Genomic DNA, 22,873 nt, shown 5'->3' on the forward strand with positions numbered 1-22,873 from the left:
AGAAACGCATTACCAATTTTTGTCGTATAAGCAAACCCTCCCCTTGCCTCAAAAAATGAATTAATTTCTAAATGAAATAATAATAAAATTTAACTCCTTTTGTGTATTGTGCGTGTATATAGTACATTCAGCTGAATGTTATCTGTAAATATCACAAGTACTCAAAGCTAGAAATGATTAATTATAGACACGCAAAAGGAATCCCCATCGTATGCGAAGCTGATGCGATCGACAACTAAAAAGCGCCAAGTCCTTGTCAAGGAAGGTAACGAAACAATGTTTATTGAATTTATATTTCATATCGCACACCATTTGCACTCATGTTACATTCACAAGCTTGCTTAATCAATTAATTAAAGGAATAAGTCGAGAGGCCGTGCTTTATATCACGGAAGGGGGTGCTGATGCGAAACGAGTCAAATCTGCTCTTTACCCATGAGCTAATCACAATAATACTCAGCCTCTCGTTCTTTTTGCATTTATGAAAGTATTTATTTTAAATGGTATTCACAATAAACCATCCGTTGCCACTGTAGTCTATGGATGAGCTCAATGTAAACTTTGGTTTCAAAGCCAAATAATGCCTAAAGTATACTCCATCCTTTGACAAAACAACTGATTAGAATTTCTGTTTCTCACTGTTAATTCACGTTGTCAATCAATCAGATCTCGGAGCCGGAACGATCTATTTTCTAAATAAATTATAGCTGCGGTGATTGACAGTAATGAGCTCAACACCACGGTAGGCATCACACAACCGCAGTAATATGTTTGTCACAGCCTTACTGGCAAGTGTTTGCTATTTAGATCAGCTGAGGGCAGCATCAGTTAAGATTCCTAAAAGTCTGTTAAATGCCTTTATTCTGTTGGAATTCTATTACTGGTTTATACACTGATGTCCATAGTCCTGTCTAACCATTGCATCTGCTTTATATCTTTCAACATTCTCATCAAGACCGTTATTAGTTAAATCAGTTATGCCTCTTCAAACTTGAGCGTGTTCTGTGAAACAGTTTGCATTTTTGAAGGGGGGCGAAGGGGGATTGAAGTGAATTGCTGCGTCATTAACACAGGATGGCACAAAAAAGAACTCGACATGACAGCTTCTCTCATTTGCCTAAATAATTTCTTACCATATACTGCGACGGAGCTTTCAAGTAATTATGTAACTCAAAGTATGCTGAAACCTCACACCTATCCATGACAGCAAATCTAACCACTAAGGATTTGAGGTTGTTGTGAATATTCATAGAGGCTTGACTCATAATGAATTAATGTATGTGTCTTTTATGGTTTGCTTGTCTGTAATGACAGCTGTAGACCAAGAGAAATAATTTCTTGGGCTATGAAACCCAAATCATAATTTCAACTAACAGAAGAGAAAATATCGAGCTAAACCCATGTGACTATGGGAAGGGTGTGTTTCGTCATCAGCAGCTCTGTGTGCATGCAAGAGCAAGCCCATATTATTGAAGTGGTGTGGGTCGTGGGGCAGCAGGGGTCAGGAGTGGTGTGGTGTGGGGTGTGGGTTCATGGGATTGAATGTCCTTGCCCCAGATGTCTCCTGTTTGGAGTTAATGGCACTTGTCTTCACAATGGACACTAATGACTTCAGCAGAGATGCACCGTTGTATAGACTGTGATTCAAGCCTCCCTTACTCCACCCATTAATGCAATTAGTGTTTTCATTACTTCAAAGTACCTGCAAAAATCACCAGCCAGCCTGCGCAGCATGGTCATCTGGAGGTAAACCCAGAGGCCTGTGATGTCAGGGACACTTATTGAGACCGAATTACCCAAAAGGAGGCCTTGACTGTTCCTTTCTGGCTTCCAGATCCTTTTTGAGCTTTAGTAAAAAAAAAAAATGTTAAAATTGCTTTCTGCTTTTTGAGCTCAAAGGACGAGTTTACCCCTCTGATTAGGTTTGGGTACTGACTGTCAAGTTTCCACTTGGTAGGGGTTTTACCTCTGCTGAGAGGCTGGCTGTGTGCACGTCTCAGCAGGGTCTCAACAGGGCTCAGCGAGCTCCCACCCTGCTGCCGCTGCTACTCGTCCTCACATCGCTTCCTAAATGAACGCCCTGCGATGCGGCTTTGAAAAATGCAAGGCATCTCGTTTGTTGACGTGAGATTGATTTGATCATTTTATTTATTTATTTGTTTTGTGTGTGGGTTGGTGGGGTTGATGTGGTTCTCCGCCTCTTTTTTAAATTTTTATTTTTATTATTTTTTTAAATGTTTGCATGGAGATGGAGGGCTGCTCCCTCCGGGCCATATTTGGCTTGGGTGGCCATGTGGTGGGGTACACAAGCCTCTCTCATGTCATGGCAGGGGTAGCTGAGCCAGTCAGTGCCCTGGCTGCTGTTCTCAGTGCTCTCAGCTCTTACTGCTAGTGACAGTCACCCAGCATAACAACTGTGCCCGAGGGCTCCAGGCACATACTAGCTTGCTTTCACATGTAGGTCGGTAGCTTGGATCCGCTGTCCTGTCAGCAGCATGACTCTTTCACTCTGGTTCCACTTTGGTTGCGGGCCTGCTTTAACCTTACCTATTTGTCACATTCTAATCCAGTTCTTTTTTTTTTGGAGACTACAGTATGGTTTGCCGATTTAAGAGTTGCACTAGAGTGGAAGAGCTGGATCAGGGCTGTGTGTGTGTGTGTGTGTGTGTGTGTGTGTGTGTGTGTGTGTGTGTGTGTGTGTGTGTGTGTGTGTGTGCGTGTGCGTACACACCGGGCACCTTTGAGCGTGGAACGTCTTGCTCACCATGCGTATGACTCTCTGGACTCTTGCACAGGAAGTTCTGGGAAACGTTCATCTCCATCTGCCACGAGAACGGCAGTCTGCACGGCATCACATTTGAGCAGATCAAGGCCCAGCTGGAGGCTCTGGAGCTGAAGAAGACCTACGTGCTAAACCCACTCGCCCCCGAGTTCATCCCCCGAGCCCTGAGACCCCAGCACCCCCAGGGTCCCGGCAAGCACCAGCATTCCCCACCTAAGGTATGAAACCGGCCGTCGGCCCACTGAGCTCAGCTGAGCGGACTCCGCTGCTACTACCCGCTGCAGAGCGTGTACCATAGTGAATACCATTCATGTACCAGTGCCAGAAGTAAGTTTCCCATCTTATTCTCTGTTCACAGCTGTGCAATGTTGTGTTGTTCGCCTGTAACAGATGAGTGTCTGTAGTCCACTTGATGATTTCCATCTGTTGCTTGTAGCAAGTTGCCTTTTTTTTTTTTTCCCCTTTTTTTTTTAAACAAAAAAGACTGATAGCCAGTGATCTTGCCTCATAGCACATCCGAATTTCTGTGATTTATGGCAAGCACAGCTGGAGATGGAGGTTTCACGCAGTCTAGCATCAGCAGCGCTTTTAAATGTGCCAGGGGCGGGGGGGGGGGGGTTGGTGTCCATGATCAGCGTTACCGCATACTCTCGCATACCCGCTCCTCAGGCTAATGCTGTTCGTACAGCCGCACAGAGCAGCATGTTTAATAAACACGTCACGAGGAATCAGTTTTCCATTGTCACTCTTTGAAATGTGAATAAGACCATACAAATGAGACGTGACTGGCCGTATGAGATGTGACAGACAAGGCCGAGTAGAACGCGGAATGGTCTGTTTCCATGGCATCCTGCGCTGCATTTTCCAGCGCTAATCAAGATGCGTCCGATACCCCAGCGAGACTCGGCTACCGATGACGCGCGTTAGTGCGTAGCTGGACAACATCAGCTCCACAGTCCATTCAGTGGTGACAATTCTTATTTCAGTCTTCAGTCAAATAATAATTATAATAAGGGGGGAAAAAATGCCAGACTGGCTTAGACATTATTCTGGTGAAGTTGATGTACAGGTCAGTGACTCAACAGCTGTCAGCAGCGGAGAGGGTGAGAGACTGGGTCTGTGGCAAGGTAACCCAGAGGAGATTTCAGCTTTCACATGGCGCAGTGAGAATTAACGTTGGATCAGGTCGGGTTAGAAGGCAGGCCAGGGCTGCGTGATTCCGAATGTTTACCTTGATTACGTCAGGGGTGGCGACAGTACGTTTAAGCAGCCTGGACCCGCATCGTAGAACGGTGAGCTCCGTTTGTGGGTGGAGACAGAAATAAAAACATAAAATGGTAAATTATGCATGATTTAAGGCAAAATTTATATCAGCTTGTTTCTGTAAAATATGTGGCCGTATCAATGTTATTTGGTTAAATTTGAACCTCCATTGGGTTTTAAAAGAAATGTGTGAAGCAGCCATACCAGTTTGCTCCTCCCTTGTGTGTTGATTTCAGAAGGCTGCTTGTTAAGCCTGTGATCTACCACTTGTGTTGAGTAGACTAGAACACTGCTGCAGGTGAATGGCTCAGCCAAGAGTGTGTCCGTTCACTATGAAACAGACCAAAGTCCCCAGCTGTGTGATTAAGACATGCAGCAGTGGGTTTGCTAGGCTGTTAGGACACCCCCCCCTAGCATCCTGGGAAATCTTCTGTCCTGCTTCTTTAATAATCAAAGAATTACAGTTAGAAAAAAAAAAAGACAAACAAACAAAAAAAAACAGTTTGTTTTTTTTTTGTTTTGAACAGCTCCCCCATCGTGACGAGCGATATTCCACCAAAAGGGAGCGATCAGTTGAGGCATTTCCACTTAAAAAACAGCTAATGCTTCCCCCTAAAATAGCTCTCGCAGACATGGCCCTCATCATTTCCAGCTGGGGGAGTGGAGTCGTGATGGGCAGAGAGGTGGCTGCGTGCGGGCAATGGGCTTGGCGCTGGCCCACACCCTCAGTCCAGCTAGCGCTCTGCCTCCGTGGCGTTGATGAACGCACCGTGGGCTCCGCCGGTCGGCGGGGGGTGCGGGGAGCGTGGGCGGGCCTTCCGACGAATAATACGTCAATCAATCCTGCTCCCTTAGGAGGAGAGAGGTAAACATGCCAGAGAAGATGACTGAGCAGAGTCCTCTCCCTCTCGAGCTGCCTCCATCTGCTCCACTATCCTCTCATTTTTTTCCTCTTTGTCTTTTTGTCTGTTGTGTTTTTCTCTCTCTCTCTCTCTCTCTCTCTCTCTCTCTCTCTCTCTCTCTCTCTCTCTCTCTCTCTCTCTCTCTCTCTCTCTCCCTCTCCCGCATGTCTTTCTTGAGCTTACTCATTCTCCCTCATTTGCTCTTAGTGTGTAAACCCTAAAGCGCTCTCTCTCTCTCTCTCTCTCTCTCTCTCTCTCTCTCTCTCTCTCTCTCTCTCTCTCACCCTTTTTTCCCCTTCTGTTGCTTGTTTCTCTTGTTCAGTTTCTGTTTTCCCTGCTTTGGTCCGTTTCTTTTAGTCCTTCCTCAAATGGTGAATCCATTATCTCTGTAGATGATAGGCGCCTCGGTCATTACCTCACAGTAAGCAAGACCCCTGTGGTAGTTTTGTGGGAGGACTTGCAGTAGCGGTACTAAACAAAGGCCACAGCTTGTTAATGTGATAAGAATTTATCTGGTTCAAAGTTTACTGCATTTACAGCTTCATAAATAAGTGCCAAAGAAAACACAGAAAACCGTTTTCAGGCTGTAAAAAGACTTGTATGCAGCTGGTTTCTTGAAGGGGCACTGTAAATGCAGTACATATGATGGCACTGTTTTGTCTGCGAGTCTGTGCAACTCTTTCTCTTTGCTTGTGTGTGGGTTTTTCTTTTTTTTTTTTTTACTGACTTCAATTGCTCCTGAGAGCTCTCTCATAGCACAAAATATGATGTGCTTTGAAAAAAGTCCCACCAAACAAGACCAGAAAAGGCCACCTTTCTATCTGAGGTGATTTGATTCTGTGATTAATGGGCTCGGTTGCTATGGTGACAGTTCATTTTGAAAGCCAAAGCAACTTTTCTAAATAAAAGGCATGAATGGGTAAAGGGGGGAGACGGTATGTATAATGGACACCTGTATTAATAACGCTCTGAAACACGCTTCATTCTACCGACACAGACAGTTTTCACAGTGGCCTTTCAACAGCCCAGCGCTGCCCATGGCTGTTACATGAATCATGTCTCTTACTCTGCCTGAGGTAATTCTCAACACCATCATTAGTTTTGTATTTTACACGTGTGCGTGTGCGTGTGAGAGGAGGGAGAGGGAGCGAGCATGTATACAGTGTATGTACGTGCTCTAATTTTAGAGCTGCAGTGGTATGCTCCAGGCATGATTGGCCCATTGAAATGGCGAAGGATGATATCCGCAAACGGCAGTCATGCAGTTGACTTTTCCAGCGACGCCGACCCCTGCGCAATGGCCGTAGCTGCTGGGCCGCGGGCGGGGCCGCCGACGCCCTTGCAACATCTTCCCGTAGCATGCGGTTGACATCAGTGGGCTCTGGTTCGGGAAGCCCCCGAGAGCCCCCTTCAATTGGAGACCCCTCTGTGTGTGTGCCTTTCAGAGTGGGGTTGCTGGGCGTGTACGCTGCTGAAAGAGGCTTCCAGTCTCTGGCTGGTCCTTCACCCATGCTTCTCCTTTACCTTCTAGTCATCTTCTCTAACCTCAAGCCCCCCTTCCCCACCTCCCATTTAGCGAGTCCTTTCCTCCACCACGACAAGGATTACCCAGCTGCGTGGGAGGAAGACAATGATTTGGACAAACCGGTGTGCCCTGTAGCGACTCGCTTCCTGCCGCTACGCTCACTGCTGGTTATTTTCAGCAAGCTGGATGTGGAAGCCCCAACCCTCCCCCGTGCTGTCAGCCCCGGTACCCAGCCTACGTTGACAGATACAGGGCCCGGAGGCAGACACCCCCTCCCTGTCTCCAGCATTCACTCATGCCTCCTTCTTCTCTCCACAGGCGAAAGGACAGCTTGCCAATCACTCGGAGCACTTCCCTCCGGAAGGCTTCGGTAAGTGGGTCTGACTCTCACCTTTCATCCTGTGTCGACTGACCTGTACTGACCAAGCCACCACTCAGGCTGGACCATCACTGCGGCCCATCAAGCTCTACTGTTCAGATAATGGCACTCTCTGAATCATTGCCATGTCGTAAGAAAGCCGGTAGCCAGTGTAGGACAAATATAGATGTTCGATGTTTTGCTCGTAGGATCACCTGGCATGTATTGGAAACTATTAGCCTGGTGACTTTTGTGCAAGGTCGAGAAAAGGGATTAGTGGCCAGGTAGGGGGTCTGTCCCCTCTGTCTTCCAATAATGGCTTGGGGGGGTGGGGGCTGTGCTCGATATCATTTACAGGGGGGGGTTTGCAAACACTGCCCCTGCAAACCAGGGTCATTAGGCTTGCAGATCGCTGCTCAAGCAGTCTTTGAGTTGGAGAAAGGGGGTGGGAGGAGCTTGTTTTGTCATTCAGTCATTCAGGCTGGGCAGAGTGTGGTGAGGCCAGTCAAAGGGAAAAGGGAGAACGCTTCCATCCAGTCCCAACGCTGGCCCTGCAACATGTCCCACTCACTCCAGTTTGCTCCCAGTTACCCTGGATTGCTGTGAGGGGTTCTAGTAAATGGGGTGTGTGCGAGGTGGTCATGGGACATCACGAGATCCTGTCAGCTAGAGTTTTCACAGTGAATTTTACATTGGAAATTCAGTTCAAATGTCAAATTGATTTCATCTTCCCTAAATGCTGGCTGACTGTCAGACATGCTGCGGCTCATTTGGAAATGTTGGCTTGCTCACCCTTCTTCCCCACTGTCATTAAGTCTTTTTCTGGTTTTTTATTAGCCATATTTATCTCTCAAGCAGCCGTACCTGGATAAAACCAGTTGAATATGTGAAGGCCTTTAGGCTCCAAGAATTTTGCATCCAAAAAATGGGCTTCAGTTGTAGTAAAAGCCACATCCCAAAACAGCATTGTAACAGGATGCATTCCCAACCCTTCTGCTGTTGCTTGTTCCCCTGCTAAGCATCAGCCATAGCCATTAGCAACCAGCTCTGCATACGTTGACCTCTGCACTTTGTGAGTCAGTGTGCTTTGCCCTCTCCGCACTCAGTTCACCATTCTCTCCCCGTGTCTCCAGTTCAGCCGAGCGCCACCGTGCTGATGGGGAACCCCATCCAGGCCTTCACCCCGCCCGGAGGAGGTGCGCCGACCACCGGCAAGTCACCCAGCCCCGTGCAGCGCATCGACCCCCACACGGGAGCCAGCATCCTGTACGTGCCTGCCGTCTACGGGGGCAACGTGGTCATGCCCATGCCTCTGCCGGTGAGAGCACGACAGCTGGACTTGGGGATGGGGTGGAGGTGGGCATGTGTTAATCAAGATGGATAGAAGAAGGGGGTTCCTTTTCTTTAGAGCATAGGTTTCTGAGCACCATTTTGCTGGGCCTCCTGGTTGAACAGAATGGGCAGTTGGAGCTGTATGGGCTCCTTCATGGATGTCTGGTCAGTGTTAATGAACCAGAAACTAACTGCATGTGTAAGTGAGGGTAAACAGCAACTGGAGCCCTCCCACCACTCTCTGTTCAGTTACTTACTTTTCCCAGAGCCGCTGTGTGTGATGGACAGCTAACGACCTTGTTGGCAAATACGTCATGGAGGCTTGCTTACTCAAACATGCTTGCAAGCTACTTGATTGACATTTGTGGTGACCCCCCCCCCCCCCCCCCCCCCCCCCCAAAAAAAATAAACAAAACCTCAGCCCAACGGATAGCAGTGGATAGGATATTGGTGATATCACCTGAGTGGTTGATCTTTATAACAGATTGGTCTCAAAAAGAAATCTATCTGTTATTTAAATCCTGTAGGAAGTATTCCCTAAAAAGGAGCATTCTTCACCCTTTTAAGCCCATAGGTTCTATGGTGTTTTTAATTTTTTTTTATTTTAATGTATTCTAATTAGCCATCACTGCTCTTATGTGGCCATAGTCTCACAATAGGTAATACGTGCATAAATCATTGAATAAAAAGCAAATGTAATGTGATGAATTATTTCTTCCTTTCCCTCTTCCTATGGCGTGCTTCTCCAGCTGCCTTGGCCGGGCTACCAGGGGCGCTTTGCCATGGACCCTCGCATAATGAGTCACCAGGCAGCAATGGCCGCCTATAACCTGAACCTGCGGCCCGCAGCTGCCAGCCGGGCGTCTCCCGTGCTCTACGGTCTGGGCCAACCCTCCGCCATGGGCCTCGGACAGCCCCCCGCCCCTGACAAGGAGCTGCTGCAGGAGCCTGGCGCCAACGGTACCATGCTCTCCTCTAGGGCTGTACAAAATATGTCAATTATTATTGCGATATTGGCCTTTGCAGTACCAATCCTGTATCAACTTGCAAATGAGATTACAGCGTTTTTTTTTTTACTGCGTGTTCTCTAATTTTTCAGCTGGTCTAGATGAGTGTTCTGTGGGTGTTTTGATGAAACACATCATCAGACAAACAAATGATAATTTTGCTCAGAATAATGCAAGCTAACATTTCAACCACGTAACAGCAAGCATTCCTCAGTTTTCTTTCCTAACACGCTGCGAGGCACATTGCGGTTTCAGTATCCAGCAGCGTAGTTGCCATGTCTGTGGCCAATCATGCAGCCCTGCTCTGCACTGGACTTGTTCTCCAGCAGCGGTGTACAGTGCGGGGCTGTTGTAGCGTCTCGTGGGGGCCACGCGGAAAGGGAACAGAGTGAAAGCTGGGTGAACAGACCGCCGCATAGACAGCCCGGTCTGCACGAATGTACCCAGCTACTTGCCGGAAATGAACCAGTGCGCCACAGGCTCGGAATGCACGTCGGAGGGGGCGTGATAATGTGGCTTACATAAGGTGCTTGCGTTGAGTGAGCTTTCAGAGCAGGAGGCTGTAGCCTACTTCAACCACCCAAAAGCCACGGAGAGTGGGCTAGCTGATGCGGCTCTGATGAGCTGCCCAACAATGGCGTGCTGGAAAGCTTTGCTCTCCTCTAACCTCCTAAAGGGAGCGTTTTCCATTTCAAACACCTGAGCGGTCCACAGCATTGTTCGATTTTAGCACAAATAGTCCTAAACGCGGGTTGCACAGTCTGACCAATTGCACATAAATGGTATTTACAGTTATTCCACAAACAAAAAAGGTCCGATGCTTGGAAAAGGAAAGCCGTGCTCCTGGGAATGCTGCGGTCCGGTGTTGATGTAAAAGCGTACCGTGGCGTTCAGCTCGTTTGGCAGAGCTTCCGCTGCCTTAAAGGCACATGGCGCGGTGGTAAGGGGCTGGATTGGGGCTCTAATGTACTGTTGTGCTATACTTCCTCCTTACAGGGAAGGTTGACATTAATGGGAAAGTGGAGCATAGCAGGCTGCTAACACCTGAAAGGAAAGCCTCAGAGCTGAAGGAGAAACAGGTAGCGCTCTACTCCGCCACCCGCTGTTAGATGGCTAAGAGTTTTGTTGGGTACATGGCTCTTCTTCTGCACCTTCTGCTTCTTAGACTTTTCTCATCAAAGTATATAAAGACATCTTCCATGTGGGGTAAAAATCATCTGGGCTGTCAGACAGGAACGTAATGCTGCCACTGCTTCTGAGTCTTGTCATGGGTACCCTCCTCCACAGGGAGACCCCGAGCCTGTTCAGAACAAGAGCCCAGAGACGCACGCCGGCTTGGGCTTCCCTACCGGCCGGCTCCTGCGCAAGGAGCCGCCCGCCCAGCGCTCGCTCGGCTTCCACCTGGCCCCACCCCACCCAGGCTTTGCGCCGCCCCCCACCGCCGGCCCCTTCGCGCAGCAGTACGGCCTCCCTCGGCCCGCTCTCCGCGTGCAGCCCCAGCAGCCGGCCGCCGCTTTCCCCGCCTCCTTCTTCGGCGGCCACCCACTGGGCCAGCGTGGCCTGCAGTCGCCGGGCCTGGAGGGCCTGGAGGGGAGCGAGGGCCTGGCAGGCGGCGTGCCCGAGGAGCTGAAGGGTGCGGTGAGGGGCTTGCAGCACCAGCCCCAGCAGCACCAGCCCATGCGCCTCAACAGCTTCGGGGAAGAGAGTCTGGACTCTCTGCTGGGGGAGACGCTGGGTACGTTTGCGCTCGTCTCCCCACTTCCAGGCATCGATTGCATTGTTTTAAATGTCTTTTATTATATACAAAGTGCACTTTGTTTCTGTTTAAATTCCATTTTTATCAGAAGCCATTCAGGAAGTGCTGATGCATGGCCGTTTTGCATTTAAGTCGCATTTGAGTGTTGATGAAGGAGGATTGTGCTACTTTGTGCAGTCTACGTACTGTATAATGTGTGTAATGTGGGTTTTTCTTAACGCTGCCAGACAGTTTTTCCTGGTAGCAGCGTGACTGAAGACCGCCTGTGCTTTCACCCATGTGCTTCTTCACCCCCGCCGCTCAGCCTGATCGTCTCTGTGATATGTGTTTGTAGATGGCCAGAGCTGCTCGGGGCTGGACCCTCTGACCACCCAGCAGCAGCAGGCAGCGCGCCTGGGTCAGTGGGCCGAGCCGGGGCCCTTTCTCCAGGGTGCTGTGCCACCGTTCCCCCTGGCTCAGCAGCTGGCTCACCTGGGCCAGCCAGGCCTGCGACTGCCCCAGCAGCTGCTCCGAGCCAACTGGGGCCTAGGCCCGGCCGCCGAGGACGAGCCCCGCCCAGCCATGCCCAGGTGAGTCGGAGCTCCGCTGTGAACCTTAAGGCTGTTCACTATGGTTTGAGTGAACAGTAGTTTGGTTTGTGACAGAGACGTAGAACCATCTATGATATATTAGGCTACCATAGGCTCTTCTAATGAAGGTCTATTACTTAATTTTTTAATCTTAAGGCATGTTATTAAGTAAGTACGTTGAAACTAACGTGTTGTTACTGATGGAGAGTCTGTCAATTCCTGCCATGTCCTCTCATTTTCTTTTTCGAATCCGGCTTGGAACGCCGCTCCCTCCCTCTCGTCTGTAGGTTCCCTGGTCTGCTGCGTGAGATGCTTCCCCAGGAGCCGTGCGAGCAGCGCGACGGTGCCGACATGCCCCCCCCTCAGTCCCGCCTCCTGCAGTACCGGCAGGCGCAGCAGCAGCCCCGTAGCCCCGGCGAGCCACCCTCGCCCTCTGCTGCGCACAACCACGCGCCCGTCCCAGGCGCCTTCCCCTACCCGGAGAGCGGCCGGGAGCTCCCCTACCACCAGCACCAGGCCACCTTTGGCCAGGCTGCCTTCTCGCTGCCCCCCGAGAATGCAGCAGGCAGCCTGCCCATCAAGTACCTCCTCCCCGAGGCCCACTGGCCACACGGTGGCCTGCAGCAGAGCCCTGTGCTGGGCCCACCGCTGCCCTTTGGCCTGCACGCCCTGGGCCCGCGGCAGGAGCAGGGCCCCCTTGCACACTTGCAGCACCAGCAGCAGAAGCAGCTCCAGGCCCCTCAGAGCGCCCTGCACAGTGTAGAAGAGGTGAGGTGGCCCAGTCCCTGCGGTTCACTTAACCAGATTGATTCCTGTTGGACATATGGTACATAGGGTGCAACTTATTTAGTCTACTAAGAAATTCTGTTTCATCTCCCTTCACTGGAAATGCTGTAAAGTAGTTTTTGTGGTTGTTTTGTTTTGGTTTTTTTTTAATGTGGTTTTTATTTTAATTGCCTTTGAACCCATAGACAACAATAAGACAAGTAAAACATGCAGCAAAAAAAAAAACAAAACCCACTCTGCCAGTGAAGTTTGTGAAAGTCGATCTTGCTCCTCCCCCTCCCCTCCTCTCCCTCCTCTTCCTCTCTTTCAGTATGAACCGCGAGGGCCCGGTCGGCCCCTGTACCAGAGACGCATCTCTTCCAGCTCTCCCCAGCCGTACGTGGAGAGCGTGGTCCAGTGTAAGGACCCTCAGGACCAGCCCTCGGCCTCCTACAGATACCCCCCAGCAGACCTGTGGCCTGGACCCAACCCAGACCACGCTCCTCTCCACAACATTCCATGCAATGGAGCGAGCCACCTCGTCCCTCACAGGGACATTTTAGGTGAGTTTCACACAAGCTCCTGTCCTTTTGCTAGGTTATTCTTTTTTAATCATCATTTGCAGGAGTGCAATATAGCGTGTTGCTTTGAGGCGGACACCTGGCGCCTCGGAAATGAGCGTGCGGAGAGAGAGGCTGGGAGCATACTGAAAGGGTCGTGGATTTTCTCCCATATTTGTGTATGTACAGAGGCATTCACAGTCAAGACAGTGTAGGTTAGATATTGCAGCCTTTTCAGGTGTGTTTATCAAATGTTCACCTTTGTGCAGTATGTGGCAGTAGACTGCAGTGCTAGCTATGAAGGTCATGCAGATGTTTTAAAGAAATTGCATGTTTTTTCAAGTGCTCAGTAGAAATAAAATGACTTGGGAACTCAATTTTATTTCTATCTCACTAGATGTACATGGAAATTGCTTTTACTTGGACTCAAACCAGATGTAATTACCAAGTCAGCAGACGTTGATACAGAATTTGATTTAATTATTATTTTTTTACTCTGAACCCATGACCGAACAGCTTACCATTGCCTGTAAGGATGTGCACTGGTCCTCTTTTCAGTTTCTAAGGCGATGAACGCTGTGGAGGAGCACAGCCAGGCCGAGTGTGTGCATCAGCCTACCCACCCCGCCAGCCTCACGTCTCTCCAGCAACACGGACAGTTCCCACCCCTCCTGCCAACTAAGCAGACCCCGCCGGACCCTGGAGGAGGGGGCAGCACCAGCCCAGGTGGTGGCCCCCAGGTCCCCAGCCACTCCAAGGCTCCCACCATGTCCTACGCCAGCGCGCTCCGAGCCCCCCCCAAGCCCCGTCCCACGCCCGAGCAGGCCAAAAAGAACAGCGACCCTATCTCTCTGTTACAAGACCTTAGCATAGGGAGTTCAAATGGTAGCAATGGCTATTACTCATATTTTAAATAAGTAAATATATATGAAATATATACACCTGTTTAAGTGAAAACGATTAAAAAAATAGAATAACAATCGGAAAAAAATCAACAACAAAAAATGTCTTTTGATTTTGTCGTATAGTTAGACTTTTGCGTTTTATTATTTTTTACTTACTTTAGTTAGTTGGTTCTTTTACAGTTTGAAATCTGTGGTTTTACAAACAAAAATCAGCATATATATATCAAGAAATACCAAAATGTTGAAGAAAAACACACAAAAATTTATGAAACAAAACACAAAAAGATTTTTAAAAACACGGTGAATTGCTTGACCACTTAGCTGCCTGTCTTTCTTTCCCTCTAATTATGTCTGCTCTCTTTGCATTTACTGTCAGAAGTAAACTTGTTGAAGTGATTTTTTTTTTTAAACATTTTTCCCAGCTGGCTTTTTTTATGAGTTCCTTAATCATTATTGGTGTGTTTTCTCGTGCCAGCAGCTGAGTGGTGAACCAACTCCGACAAAAATATAAAAAGTTGTATAGCTGTAGACAAGCTTTTTCTCAAACTGTACATATGAATAAAGGAATTAAAGAGATGAGTGTGCCCTGTGCTTCGTTTCCAATAGCGACTCGCCTTCACCCTCTCGTTTGAGAATAAAGCCATCATGTCTATTGGATGTGACGGAGGAGAGATTATCAGTATGTTGTCTGTGCGTATAGTCTGATGATCTGCTGAATGTACAGGTGCTCCTTTGGGGTTTGCTGTTGGTGAAAGCTGATTTGCCGTGTTTAAAATGTCGACTTTAGCTTTAGCCTGTCCTGGCGGAGCTTGGAAAAGTTGGACCTGCGGAAGATTTCCTTTTGGACAAAACTCAAAAGCATGACAAAAAAAAGCATTCTGCAGTACGTACGTGTCGTTTTTCCTTAAGAGTTCCGCCACAATAGCGCTATATGAAGTAAATGCCACAGATTGTAAATGAGGATGGGCGTTTATGTAAAATGCATTAACAACTCGTGCTATTTTCACTAAAAATAACTGCAACAGAGAAAACAGATCGTCGCGAAATCACGCACAATTCTGCTCCGTTTCTAGCTGGGTTCTAGGAGACCTCGACCCTGGCCGCTCACTAGTGAGTGTAATTAGGACGGTCTTGTTTCCGTTGCCGTAAGAGTTGGCCCTTTCATTCTCACCTGCGAGGACCGCAGGGTCTCCATCCATTACGTGTGTGCGCCCTGGCTCGTCGGAGAGAGGCCAAACATTAATTTTCCGGCGAGTGGGTCCACGTAAAGCTAAACAATGTTTTGGAAAAGCAGCTCTGTTTACAGGGAAGGCCTGCTTATACACAGCTCCTGTCGCCTCAACACTTGGCGTCAAGAGGCAGGGCGTTTTATTACAGAGATTTGAACTTTACAGTCGCATGTTATGTAATAATATGTAATATTGTGAAGCGTTTATACAGAACAAACTTAATTTTCCTAAATTAAAAAGCTTTACTAAAATGTCAAAGTATCTAAAGGAATAATGAGAGAAGGAGGGAATTGAAAAAAAACCGCATATTTATATTCAGTTATGCTTCACTTCTCTAAAGAATATTCCATCCACAATATAATAATCTGCAATAATTCTCTTTAACCGTCTTAACCGAAAAGGTGTCGTATATCGAAATTCTAGGGTTAGGTTGAACGTTTCTTTTAGGTTTATAAGTCTATAAGTATGTTGAACAGTAGACTTAACCTCTTTAAGCATAAATGCGTTTGCATTTAGAGAACAGAATAACGGCATATAAAATCAATGCGTTATAAACCCCTATGTCTAAGTAAAGTGTTACTGACGTGGCGATGCATCTTGCTCCTTGCGTGTTACCACGGATGCCACGCTTGGCTGTGTCATGCGTTTTTACTGCAGGCCGCGGACTCTGTGGCCAAGGCGCACTGCTAGTCAGCCGGCTCGGGTTCGGCATCCATGCAGGTCTCCCACGGGTTCCGTGGCATGTGAGGCATGGAGATGACGAGCAGGCTGATTCCACTGAGGAAGAGAAGGATGAAGGCAGCGCAGGCGCAAGCGAAGGACCATGAGTAGTAGTACTCGATCCAGATGGTTTCGTCGCTGTCGATCATGCGCTTGACCGACTGCCTCATGACCTCCACTGAAATAACCGTGCAGAGGCCTGAAGACAAGGGCGTGCATACGTCACAGGAGCAGAGAAGTGGTTTGCGAGAGTTTCTCGGCATTCCAGAATATGGATCAGAACTTATTGAATTACAACACTCTGTCCTCTTCTGTATAACTGATAAACGGATCCTGTTTTGTCTGCTGACCTACAAGTGCTCTCTGACCTATGTGCTGTCTTTTACTATATACCTGTACAATGCAGAAACCTTTCCAACCATCTCAAACCTTTTTGTATATTCTTTGTAGGTAACTTTCGACTTGCCACAACATGCCAATGGTTCTGGCCTTCAGGAGGAACTTGGCTGTGGAGTCATTTTAACTTTTATGAGGAAAGTGTAAGAAATCTAGCACAGGTCTCACCTGCGAAGGCGAAGAACATTCCGGCAGGTCTCAGCAGGTAGTCTCTTCCTTTCCCAAAGGCCCCCAAGAGACACAGGCTCCCCAAGGTCATGAAGGCCAGGCTAAAGATGGCTATGGCAGCTGCTGAGATGTTGTACTCTGAAATGTGAAATTTCACTGCAGTCAGTCTTAGCATATAATGGCCCTCTGATTTGGTTATATTGTCTGAAAAGGAGTTTTGCATGAAAGGCAAATTTTCCTGACACCCAGTGTCTGGTGGGTCTCATAAAAAAAAAAAAAAACACACCAAACCCCCCCCCCCCCCTTCACTGGTCCTTAGGGCTTTCATTCACAATCTCACCAGCTGTAAATCATTTCCACACATTTTGCTGTACTGACCAAACTTCATTATGCGGGAATGGCTTCAATTACCACACTAATTCACATTACAGCACTAATCAGTCTGACCTCTAGAGTGACGCTACATTTAATGTGTCATTAATTAGTAATAGCCTATAGACGTATTGATCATTAGAACGGCTATTGACATTTCTCCAACCGATAAGAGAATGCAGCGTGTGTGACAATAAGTCGCATCTCGCGTGCGGCACGTTGTCAGCCCGAGATAAGGAGAGTCTTTTCACTCCTAAGCTCTGCGACGGCTCTGGACCACGAAGCGTGAAATTGCTAGAGCTGCTCGGCGTGAGCAGCTCCGATGTCTCCATGCGGAAAACAGTGTTTAGCTACTGGATTGCCCTGCCTCCTGGCGGACCTGTCCGAAAAACATCACGAGTGACGCGTAGGTCAAAAGGTTATGCTGAGAGGGCAAGGGTCATTTTTGGAAATATTGTCCAATTAGGAAAAAAAATGTATGTAAAGATGAAAAGAAACTGGGGGAAGTGTGGGTGGTTGCAAGTAGGGTGTGTTTTTCACAAATCTTTATCTGATTTTGTTTACACCTTAAGGCAATTTATTTCATCAGTTGAAGGAGAATTTTAATGGTGGATTTTACTTGTTGGATCTTGAAATTTGCTTTGTTATATGTATTTTCTGCCCACACATGCAAGAAAGTGTGAGAATCTAGGTTTAAACTAAACCAGCATGTGCTGGAGTCCTTTGTTGAGTTTTAGTAGTTATGTGCTTCCGCCCTCCTTCATGTTTCCATCTTTCCCACTGATTTGACAGCTCCGGGTGGACACTTCCATTTCATGCTGTTTTAAGATCAGCTTTTCCTTCCCAAATCCTAACAATATTAGAAGGAGAAAATAGTGAGAGTGGCCTCAGATCAGTGTGAGACGGCAAAACTGACTACACTGATGCACAGCGTCCGTATGGTTCTTGGTGTGAGGCAACTCACCCTTCTGAGTCTTGACTTCGAAGACTTCGGCCTCCTCCCCTGACGTGAAGTGTTTGAAGTAGGAGCAGTTCTTGACTGCAATGAGAGTTGAAAACAGTGATTGTGGCTGAGGGATTGCAGGTGCTGCCGAGACCGGTTGTTACCATGCACTTGTACTACCAATGAGCCTGGCTGGCATTTCCTCCCGAGACCGGCACTGGGAGATCAGATGCAAGCAAAGCATTCTGAGCCTGTGAATATAGTGGGCAGAGGGCATATCAGTGCATTTATTTTCTGCAGGCATTCTCATGTTGTTGACAGCACGCCAAGATAAGGTTTATCCGTGTGTGTGTTAGACTGAAGAGAAAAATATTTCCCTCAGAAAAATGAGAAGCTTGGTTTAGCACTTTCCCATTCACCTTTCAAGAAAATCAAAAACACCACCGCGAGTGGATTCGTAAACATCTTGCTCCCAAACATCTGCTGCTGAATGTGGAGGTGAGGCCAAGGCCCAAACCTCACACGACCCCCTCTTAGGGGCACGGGCCAAAGCGCGATGCCCTGGTACCACACGTCACTGGCGATACAATTCCATGACCCATTGGCCACTCCACAGACGATGCCTCCATTTTGTGACTCCCATGGCACAACAGAGGAGCCCAGTTATGGTGGAGCATAAATAGTCTGACACCTTGCTGTTGGATTAAACTCATAAAACATCCTTTTGCTTTGCTCTGTCCAGAGAAAGAGAAAGCGAGCGAGCGCGAGCTGGGAAATCAAACTGGGGAACAGAGGAGCTGTTTGTTACCCAGGACCCAGAATCTCCGTCAGGGGCAAGGACAGGGAGAAAGGGAAAAACCCCACACACAGTGCGGAGGTTACCTAGCAACAGGCTGTTTCTAGCCTAGCTGTGTTATTAGCTAAGGCTGAATAAGGAAAGTGAGGCTAGGGGGCCACTGCACTGCTTTTAGGTATCATTTATTAACCATTTGACCACTCCTATTGTTGAGGATTTTCTGGATTTTCATCACTCAGTAGACCTGGCAGCTCTGGGACAGAACAGTGGTTTCCATTAGTGGAAAACAAAGAGTGGTCTAACATGGAAGTGCCACCAGAGACAAAGTATGAATATACCATTAATAAAGTTTCAAGACCTTGGGCTCTTATTCCTTGTGTAATTATTAGGGGTGTAATGAAACTCATATTTTTCAGGCTGATGTGCTTTTTGATTTGAAGTCAAAATTAGATTTTATATATATATATATAAAGTTAGAACTATATGATAAGTTTTATATATATGTATCCTTTCAATACTCTGTTTCAATTTTCTTTCTTCATTTTTTCAATTCTATATTGCAATCATCAAACCGTTGTAACCATTATGGCAGAAAATGTGCTGTGGGCATGTTGTGGTCAGCTGACAGGGTGCAGTCTCCCGGTTGTTGACATCTCTCTGTGAGCTCTATATCCACTGCCCAGGCTTCGTCAGTCTAGTCTCCCACTGATCTCACATCAGTCTCAGATTAAAAAGTCACCGCTGACGATTTTCTGCTGCAGTGGGTCTGCCACCACATGCCCCGCTCCACAGGCACCCAGATCGGTTTAACAGTGTGACTGAAACCGAAGATGGAGCGCATGGTTCTGGCCCTGCACCTTCCCCTGGATCAGTGAAGCGAAAATGTACAGGCTACAATGCTGGTTTTGGGACCGATCATTGACCTTGGGGGGGCGGGGGGTCTGTTAATAGAAACAATTACTCCAGGGAGGAAGTCAATTACTGGGTTGCAATGGCTGTCACATTAGGTTTTTACTTTTGATTAAAACTCCCTCCCTGTAACAATTAGTGTAAACACACATACCACTTGGCACTGAGCTTGCTGTGAGCATTGGCCTTTCCTGTTTTCCTGGGCACCTGATCAGGACAGAGCTACTGAAGACAAAGCCGTGACTCAAGTTCTCTTTTGTCCACACACGGAATGACCGTGACATTCTGGGTCAATGTGAACGGAGCACACTTTTAAAGCAGCTAACCTGCTAAGAGCTCTCTTATCTGGGTCGCACCAGCCAAGCTTCTATGGGGGCCTTCATAGAGGTGCTGCCAAGCCTCCAGAGAGAGCAGCGTTACCACTGTTACCTCCACTCCTGCTCTGGGTAATCTATCATTCCAGTGGACGTTTTTCTTCATGTGCCTCTTTAAGCGTTACCTTCTGGCATTCTCTGGAGGGTTAGAAGAGCCTCTCTCTGCATCTTTGATCTCCCTCGCTTGCTCTCGTTCTCTCTCACTCACCCTCTCTCACACACACATAAACATCCCTCTGCTGGTGCTAGCTCTGGGAATGCAGCCATGAAACTCCATGAGTAAGTGTGAAGTAGGGGGTAAGTGACTGACTAAGTGCTAACGTGTTTACTCATGGCTTCAATCTTATGGCAGGAGAGTCTATCAAAATCAAGTGCCCCCCCCCACCCCCACCAGGCCATGCGGATGCTAAGCTGGTGTGAAATTGATCACATCTGGCCTGCTGGGAGACCCTCCTCCCCCAAACCCATCTCCTCCCCCAAATCTGCCCCTCCCCCCCAAACCTACTGTGCTCAAATGCATCTGTGAGGCCCTATCATCGTTATTGACCGTTGACTACAGGACCACTCCAAATCATTCACTGTTACCAGTTGGGTTCTGTGCCAACTGCTTGATTGAACTAATCAGCTTGTTATATTAGCAAATGATCTAAATTAGGAGGTGGATGTGCTTGGCTGGACCATAGTTTTCAGTTTTGTATCTCTGGAGAGTCTCTGTATGTAAACCACGAACAGCACCCATGACCCTCACTGCTCCACTAGGAGAAAGCTACCATGGAAACAGCTTCATCTCTGTGCCCTGGCCTGGGGAAGATCCTCCCAGCACACCCAGGGGCACTCTGCTGCACCCTGCAGCCAGCTGGGCTCACAGGAAGTGCGTGAGCTCCCCATTTATCACCTCCTGAGGTGTGACGGAGGGTGTACGTTCCGGCTCCAGCAGCGCCCTGCTTTACACACTGGGCTGAGTGACTGACATAGTCATTGGCTGTCTCACCTCTCCCTTATCCATCTCCCCAATCATCTGGCCTGCCGTTCATTTGGCACAAAAGCCAATACCTGTAACACTCTCAGCGTTCAGCCATGCATCTGTTGCGACTTCTTTATGAAATCAACAGGTGCTTTGCTATAGAGTGTGAGCTGTAGATCCTTCAACATCGTGTCAGATAACAGTGGATCTTCTCCAAATGTTTATTTAGCACCAATTCATGCAACAGAACGAGGACAAAACTGACTCTTTTTTAAACATCCCAATCATACCTTGCTGCTGCATCCAGATTCATTTTTTCTTTCTTCTACTACTTATCCAGCCTCATGAGCTGAGACATAACAATGAGGTCGCTTCTTCCCCAGAGTACCATAAAGGATAATGAGATGATCTAACTGCCACAGGCAGAAACATCTGCTTCTCATTTACACACACTCAAACATCCAACAAAGCGCCAGTGTAACAAAGCCGTTTCATATACGCTGAAATGATGCCATGCACAGCAAATCAATGCGAGTTCAGTTAACTTGCGGTCTGGATGGTGCCCGCACAGATAAATGAGAGAGAGGCGCAGAGCAGCCACTGTATGGAGTAGTTGGTTTCACTTCGTGGGCTGGAAAAAAAAAACATATCTCTTACTTTCTTCGTCCATGCTGTTTACTGTTTTCCTGGCCGTTTTGCCATTATCAGATCCACTGATATGCCCTTAGCTAAATTAACACTGGTGGAGTGAGTCCACGTCTAGAGTGATGAGAAAATCTCTGCAAATGATCGTCATCTCTGTCTTACCCCCAGGAAGGCTGATGGGGCCACAGCCCTTGCCTTGAGGGTCTTCCTCCATGATGAAGATGCTCTTCTTACAGAGCCTCCAGAGCCCAAAGTGTGCCGCCTCGCAGGTGGTGTTGAGCCTCTCCACCCTGGGGCTCAGCACCGCCCAGTGGTCCGTCACCACAGCCGCCAGCATGGACGAGACACCCACCAGGATGATCAGAAAGGTGATCTTCACCTTGGTTTTCTTGTCCTCCAGCATGGTGGCGAGACACGTTCACTCAGCAGGAAAAACAACTCTTTTGTTTTGTTTTGTTTTTTTTCTCTTTTTGTGGTTGTTTTTTTTTTTAAGTTACAAACTGTGCCTCAGGATGAGGAAAATGCAAAACTCAACGCGGCAATCCACAGCCTCCTCACTGCAGCTCGCTGCCCACAGATCTCTGCTTCAGCTTGGAAAAAAGGGGCCAGATAACAGTGCCCTAGTTTCCTCTCCCTCTCCCTCCCTGGAAGGCGCTCGGTGTGATGGGCTGGGGGTGAGGTGCACTGCCTTTGTGAGGTGCTCTCAACAAGTTGATTAACCAATATAGCACGACCTGCTGCTTGTGTTGGCAAAGCAGGTCCATGCCGGTATTGTTTGACACTTTTCTTGGGCAGCTAGGTCCACTTGTAGCTGTTTGGCAGTAGCTAATGTCTCATGGAGATAGCAGAGGTTAACAAAACAGCATAATACTAGCAATTCTTTACTTAAAGTGTCAAATAATATACTCATGTATACCTGTTTTAAGTGTGAAGCAACTGTGCATTTACAGTTGTGTCTTTTCTTAGGCAGTTACACTTTAATCACTTCCTGTATAGTGAGCTCTCATTTAATCTGGGGGACTCATGGGAAATCTGACTTTATTAGTAGAGTAGGCGTTTGTACAAGATGATCTACTTTTCCCCAAATAGGGGAGGGGAGGGGTGGGGTGAGGTGGGGTGGGGTGGGGTCCGATTTCACCTGTCTGCCCAAATACTGCAGCACCAGGAGGAAACTATTGTGACTTTCCCCTCTTCTGTGTTGTCCAGTATTTACTTATTAGTCACGGCTGAGGCACCCAAAAGCACTGTAGTCTTAAACGATGTATGCAAGAAAAACGCCAATGATAATGATCTAAAATGAAAGTCAATAGGGTCGAAGGAGCTCACTCACATGCACAAACATACTCTGACTGCTAGTCTTAGTCCTGGTCTGGCTTCTCTCAAATGGTTAGGGATGCTCTGTTGTACCCGATTCACACTGAAGTTAGACAAATGAAAGAAAATACAATGGTAAATACGTTGTCTATGAAATTGATGGAGTTTAAGAATCAACAAGCAACAGTAACATAAAGCAGATGGATTCAGACAGTTAGCATCCTTAATCAGTTGTCTCTGTAATAAATCTGTATTAACTGTCCTATGTGATTACACTTAGAGTGGAATGTAGTGTACAAATAGCATAATTTGCCTCTCT

At 47.7% G+C, this 22,873-nt stretch overlaps 2 protein-coding genes across 3 annotated transcripts in view; one reads left to right on the plus strand and one right to left on the minus strand.

Annotated features, from left to right (window-relative positions):
• The window catches only part of helz (helicase with zinc finger), a 32,917-nt gene extending 18,617 nt beyond the window's left edge, over positions 1–14,300 (plus strand). For both annotated transcript variants that reach the window (XM_035521950.1, XM_035521918.1), the window contains 10 exons: positions 2,796–3,000; positions 6,791–6,842; positions 7,964–8,148; positions 8,912–9,122; positions 10,166–10,248; positions 10,457–10,904; positions 11,260–11,494; positions 11,782–12,262; positions 12,591–12,822; positions 13,378–14,300. In XM_035521950.1, the coding sequence (XP_035377843.1) occupies positions 2,796–3,000; positions 6,791–6,842; positions 7,964–8,148; positions 8,912–9,122; positions 10,166–10,248; positions 10,457–10,904; positions 11,260–11,494; positions 11,782–12,262; positions 12,591–12,822; positions 13,378–13,736 (2,491 nt within the window). In that variant the 3' untranslated portion in view covers positions 13,737–14,300. The remainder of the gene's footprint in view (positions 1–2,795; positions 3,001–6,790; positions 6,843–7,963; positions 8,149–8,911; positions 9,123–10,165; positions 10,249–10,456; positions 10,905–11,259; positions 11,495–11,781; positions 12,263–12,590; positions 12,823–13,377) is intronic.
• On the minus strand, positions 14,121–21,896 carry cacng1b (calcium channel, voltage-dependent, gamma subunit 1b). The gene is made up of 4 exons (XM_026997842.2): positions 21,403–21,896; positions 17,574–17,648; positions 16,238–16,375; positions 14,121–15,872 (listed from the first exon to the last, which is right to left on the minus strand). The coding sequence occupies exons 1-4, from the start codon at positions 21,641–21,643 to the stop codon at positions 15,640–15,642; spliced, it is 687 nt and encodes a 228-aa protein (XP_026853643.1). The 5' UTR covers positions 21,644–21,896; the 3' UTR covers positions 14,121–15,639.
• Between the last annotated feature and the right edge of the window lie 977 nt (positions 21,897–22,873).

This window comes from Electrophorus electricus, chromosome 1 (genome assembly GCF_013358815.1).
Source record: "Electrophorus electricus isolate fEleEle1 chromosome 1, fEleEle1.pri, whole genome shotgun sequence".
In the NCBI taxonomy this organism is placed as follows: domain Eukaryota; kingdom Metazoa; phylum Chordata; class Actinopteri; order Gymnotiformes; family Gymnotidae; genus Electrophorus; species Electrophorus electricus.

Bases quoted from the DNA above. Each gene is read 5' to 3' on its own strand.
- cacng1b (XM_026997842.2), bottom strand. From the start codon at position 21,643: ATGCTGGAGGACAAGAAAACCAAGGTGAAGATCACCTTTCTGATCATC. The intron at 17,649-21,402 runs GTAAGACAGAGA...CTCTCATTGCAG, and splicing joins CCCCATCAGCCTTCCTGGGG to TCAAGAACTGCTCCTACTTC. The intron at 15,873-16,237 runs GTGAGACCTGTG...CCTTGTCTTCAG, and splicing joins AATGTTCTTCGCCTTCGCAG to GCCTCTGCACGGTTATTTCA.